Genomic DNA, 6,000 nt, shown 5'->3' on the forward strand with positions numbered 1-6,000 from the left:
ATGATAGGAGTCTTAAGATTATCACAACCTCTGAGGGTGTCATTAGTGTGAGCAACGCAGGACTCATCACAACCCATCTCTTTGAGAAGAGAAAGAGGGACTACATTGATAATGACACACTCAGTACAAATTGGGAACTTGACCTATAGGTAGAGAGCAAGGTCACCTTTCCTAGCAATGTCATCACCTAAAGGTAATTGTTTGACATCAAATTGAAAGCAATGTCTTTAGAAGGAAAGCTAGGTGGGTGAGAGTTAATTGTAACATTATTGACATGAGGGGTTGAAGCAGTTTGTGTCACTTGGCCTAAACCTAGGACATCAAGGAGAGCACTCCTATGAGTGGGAGAGTTCCTAAGGTCTAAAATGCTAGAAAGAGTTGAGCCATGGAGCTCATTAGGGTACAGTTAGGTTGTCCAGGTCCATGGGTGGTGTATACTTTCTAATTTGTATTGAATTCTACAAGGCCTAACATGATTTGATCAAGATGACAACTTTTGGGCCCATGCCCTCTATCTTGTGAGTGTAGTACAATGGAGGCATTGAATAATTTTGTTATATTGTTTGTAGATTGAATTATTGTGCCCCTTAGTTTGGTGAAACATGCAGTAACGTGTAGGAGTGTAGCCATGTTTTGATTACTATTTCTATTTTGGATTTGTCTACTACTATATTGCTGCGTTACATGGGGATGTGTCCCCGCCCCTCAAACCACCATCCCCGTCCCCCTCCCTTGGCGTTTTAGGGATGAGAGACTTTAGGGGACAACCTTTGGCCATCCCTCACACCCCAATTGGGAAAATGTGGAAATGTCCTGGAATGTGTCCCCAAAATCGGGGATGTCAGGAAACACATAGGGGATGCTTGGCCATCCTTGAGGCAGCTGGGGATGTCTCAGACGTCCCTTGACTGTCCTGGGGACAGCCAAGCATCCCCTATTGAAAAGAAATTTTAATAATGTTTTACAAAAAGTCATTCATAAGTATAACATTAAAAAAAGACTGTTAAAAATGTCATGACAGCATTGTAACGGCAGTTAAATTAATCATGAAAGCAGTGACAACAGCAACTGTAGTATAACAGCAATAAATATATCATGATTCAGATTCATAGTTAATGATATTAGTTATTAAACAGTTAATATATTAACAGAAATAATGTAGATTTCTGATTTCATTGTTTAAAAAAGCATCAAACTTCAAAATTCTTGATATCAGTTATTATTGGCAGTTGCAAAAGAGATTAAAGGTGCATTTGCCAGGGTCTGGTACAGTCTGGTATTGTGTGAGAATTACAAACAAACAATTTCTTTTTGGAATGTGGTTAGCATGCAGTCTTCTGCAGACATCATCTAACATCATTTTAACATTGTCATGTTATATTGCTGCTCTTATACTGCTGTTCATTAACTTGTGAATCTCTCTCTCTCTCTCTCTCTCTCTCTCTCTCTCTCTCTCTCTCTATATATATATATATATATATGCCCCCCATTGTCCTCAAAAAATGGCCCCTTGGATTGCTATCTTGGAAACGACGTCCCCTGCCATCCAATTGTCCTTCGTTCCAGAAATGTCGTAGAACGAAAGTGGTTGACAATGTTTATATTCATGTTTGACCAAATTTGTCTTGAGGGTGGAGGAACGTGTCTATAAATAGGTGTTTCTGAACCTTGGGGATTTTTGAGATGAAGATATTGTATACCTGACATGTCTCTGTTGTGCCTCCATACTTAATGGAATGAACATTAACTGTTGGGATCATAAGGGTAACAATACAGTTCATACCTATTATTCAAGGTTGCATGGATGCAAAATGGCTTTTGCACCTTTAACGGTAATTTCTATTGTTTCAACCCTTCCAACACATTGTAGGTTGCATGGAGGGCTTATCTTGGATGTAATCGGAGGGTTTCTAGTATAAAATCTTGAGTTTTCATGTGGAATTCTTTTATTGCAGTGTTCTTATTTTGATCTGCAATTCCCTCTCTTTATCACTATTATTTGCAGTGCTAATTTTGGATTCCAGAATCTAAAAAACATAGAACTGTGAAGGCTAAAATAGTAGGCCCTTTTGTGTTATGATGCAGCCTAGTATTTTAGGATAACCCCTCTAATTTTTACATACAATCTCCTGGGTAAAAGTTAAATAGTTTTTTTTAAAAGAAAATCCTACTCATTTTTATTTACATTGTTTATCATTTATGTCGATTCACTACATATAACATGAAATCAGTTTTATTTTCTCCATTTTCACCCTTAAAATATTTTTTCAAAGTTACTCAAGTTTTTCCCTTTTTTAAGATGGAGTAACTGAATTACTTTTATAGTATTGCAGTTGTGTCAATGATGCATAAATGTAATTTTACTAGGATAATCCATAGTTGGTTTTCATATTTGTGTTTGTAGGTGATGCCTAAACAAGAAGGATTCGAGATGCGAAGGAACTTGTATATGTTATATCATTACTTAAACCATTATAACATGTTTGGTTCTAGTTATCGTTCATCTTGTGCTTCCATTTTGGATAGATATCTTCAAATGCTTAATGTTTAGTAATCCTCAGGTAGTTTCATATTTGTAAGTTGCCCTTTTATATACGATGAAATGCATTTTTATAAAAGCTGTATCATAAATTATTTTATTGAAGTGTTGAAATTGGAAGAAAATGATCAATGTTTATTTATTGTTTATAGGTGTGCAGTACAAACCACAAAATTGTTAATTGTGGTGCATGTTTTATTTGCAATCTCTTATATCATTTCAACAAAGCTTTCTAAAATTCTAAGAAACCTCCTGCTTTAACTTTTCTTTGTTCTTCACTTCTAATTCAATTAAGTAGGGTCTCCATCAATTACTCTCTTTTTCGTGTTTGCTAAGTTTAAAAAATATCATTTTTTTAATTTGTAAAAAAAATAAAAAATAAAAACTTTAAAATGCATTTAGCTTTAAAAAACTGCCAGTAAGTTTAATTTGTATTTAACCGTTTTAAGTTTTCTAGATTTTACATTTTCTTTTTAATCTTACTGTCATCGTTACCCTTTGCTCCTCACGTTGAGACTATTAATTTGTATACACCTCTATGTTTTACAGATTACTTTTGTTCACAAGAACATGGGATGGAATAGACAAACTCTATACAACAACCATGGGTTTTGAGGATCCTTGACCCCATGAAGCATACCTTTAAGTGTATTTGGTAGAGCTAAGCCTAAAATAACCCAGATGCTCCATTTCTTAAAGCTTCGTGCAATACTATTGACACTATTTCCTATATACGTGACCCAGGGGCAATTCTTTTTATTCTTCTTGATTCAGAGAATGCTCCCAATCGCTTTTCCTATGGGAGTGACTTCTGGGTGTACTTATCCATATATCTGCTATCCTTGTATCCCGTGGAGTGGTTATTTTCCATGTTTGCTTGTCATCTAATATTCTTGTTGCTTGAGTGTCGAGGACTATCATTCGTTTTTAGAAGAGATGATGTTGCAAGCTATTTTAACTACAAAGGTTGAGGTCTGTGTGTGTCCTGTTATCCTTCGAATTGATCCTCCTTCATAAGATTATAGATCGAGCACAAGAGTAGACCTCACAAATATCCGTCCGTGTAGATTTCTACTACATGAGGTGGTGTCATCTGGTGCTAATTTTAGAGTGTTAGAGCTCTTACCACATTGAGCATACACGGCCCCATGTTTCATGGTTTTTTTTTGGTTTTTTTTTATTCAAAGGGTTTTGGCCAGTGATAACTTTAAGAAACCCCCCTCAAAGAAAAATATAAAATATTGGTGAATTTTTATTTATTTTGGATAAAAAAATACTTTTTATTGGGGAATTAATTTTAATTGGTGAATTAATTTTATTGGCGAATTTTTTTACATGAAAAATTTTTGGTAGAAAATCTTGGTGAATCTTAGAAAATAATTCGAGTATATATTAATTACTATTGCAAATAATTTCATTTAAAAAATAATTTCTTATAGAAAAGTAGAGGCCTAAGGTGGAAATCATTAATGAGTTTAAAAGGTAAACACTACTATGTTTAGTTACTGGCATTAATTTAAATTAATCAAGTACACTAGCCCTCTTTGTATTTCATCAAATAAAACGTACTTAAAATTTGTAATACTCATGGGGCCCAAAATTGTTCTTAGACCATTGATTTCCATTGAGGCCAACAATTGAAAACCAACTCAACCTCCATGAGTATCACAACTTGTAAGTACAATTTATCTCATGGAATGCAATGATGGTCATTAGATTATATTTTGAATCAATGGTGGCAACTAAAAATTGTTGGTACAATATTATAAATTTTGGTGAATCTGATCCAACCATGTATTGAATATTTGGGCAAATCTTTGAGTTCAAAAATTTAATAAAATAAATTCTCTAGCAATTAAAATAAAGATTGAAATAAAATTTAATAAAAATGTGGCAATTTAGGTCACCTTAAAACTTGAACTATTATCCAAATTTTTAAAAATAGCCAATTGGCGAATATTAGCCACTAAACAAATCATTGGTTTTGGTGGTGTTTTTTTTTTAAATAATGATGAAAATCCAATTGATGCCTTATTTGTTGGAAAAATTTTATCTTGGTTTGGAAAAAAATGATAATAAGAAGAGATTTCTAATATTTTGTAGATTATGATTTTTTTTTTATATATTCATTCTTATCCTTATCCAAAAAAAAGTGGACTTTAAGTAGGAACACTATTATTATTATTATTATTATTGTGATTGATACCATTTTTATTTTTTTTGATCGGTAATTTTGTAGTTTATTGATTCAAACAAAAGATATGCAATCATCCAAGGCCACACTAAAGATATAAACATCGGCCCAAAATTTCACAGTCCTAACCTACTATGGAAAACATTCAAAGCTAAAAACAAAGAAATAAAACCAGTTATGTGCATCTCTGCACTAAATTATTACAGACATGCCTAAAAAGTATTTTCAAAAACAGAAGTGGAAGTAAAAGTAAACAACACCATGGCGCCATGGCCGCTCACTCACTATCGCTCTGGTTCACCTTCTCCTCCTCTGCGATATCTGCCAGTGCATTTCCCTTTGTAGCTTCACTCTTCATCTTCGGGATGCATTCCAAGCATTCAAAATCGGGGTCACCTTCTAGACTTGCTAGCAGTTGGACCGTCCGCCCTTCCTCAAATCTATCTCGTAGATCTCTCCCAACCTCTATACGCGCCACCACCTTGAGAGCCTTCAATACTTCATATGTTCTGATTAGCTTAACACGGAGCTTCATGGCTTCCCAACCAATGCAAGCTTGCTCACGACATTGTTCCTTAATGCGGTTTTTTGGCCCTCGAACAAACGGCAATAGCTCTTTCTCAACGTCTCCCTCCCTAATACGAATGTCTATTTGAGGGACAACCCACTCCAAAATGGAGTCGAGGTTGATTAAGTATTCCCCGTCTATCAATTTTGTCAGAGTGAGCTTTATTTTTTCTACCTCTGGCTCAAACTCCCATGCCCATGCCATAATCAAGGAATACACCTCCATATTCGTTTGATAGCGAAAATGGATGTGCGACACCTCCTCTCCTAGCATCAGGCGCACCGCACTCCATAATTTCTCCTCTTTGTACCTGAAGAAGCCCTGCATTCTTTTATTCGACACAGTCCCCAGAAATGGGACCAATTTCTTCTCAATTCGCAAAGTGAAATTTGCCTCCATTGGACCTGCACAAATTATTAACGCCAAACTCTACAATGTGAATGACATGAAACCATTTATCAATTAAATTAAATACAGACTCAATACTCCGCTCACAAACCAAAGGAGTTAAGTTCCTCCGCCGTCGTTAGAGACGGATCATAAATGCAGGATCAATGTCATAAAAGGAAAGAGATTTCGCAACACATTTGTTGCACTCTGCCATCATCTCTAACAGGTACTCTACACTCGGCAACTGCCTCATTAATTGCAGCATTCTTCAAAAGGACGTACTGTCATTTCGGGCTTCCTTGCATGCAT

At 35.3% G+C, this 6,000-nt stretch overlaps 1 protein-coding gene across 2 annotated transcripts in view; it reads left to right on the forward strand.

The window, feature by feature from the left end:
• LOC131065062 (protein-ribulosamine 3-kinase, chloroplastic) overlaps nt 1-2,639 on the forward strand; it is a 206,644-nt gene extending 204,005 nt beyond the window's left edge. For both annotated transcript variants that reach the window (XM_057999462.2, XM_057999461.2), the window contains one exon: nt 2,405-2,639. In XM_057999462.2, coding sequence (XP_057855445.1) covers nt 2,405-2,408 — 4 coding nt within the window. In that variant the 3' untranslated portion in view covers nt 2,409-2,639. The remainder of the gene's footprint in view (nt 1-2,404) is intronic.
• The last annotated feature ends 3,361 nt before the right edge of the window (nt 2,640-6,000 follow it).

Source organism: Cryptomeria japonica, chromosome 11 (genome assembly GCF_030272615.1).
Source record: "Cryptomeria japonica chromosome 11, Sugi_1.0, whole genome shotgun sequence".
In the NCBI taxonomy this organism is placed as follows: Eukaryota; Viridiplantae; Streptophyta; class Pinopsida; order Cupressales; family Cupressaceae; genus Cryptomeria; species Cryptomeria japonica.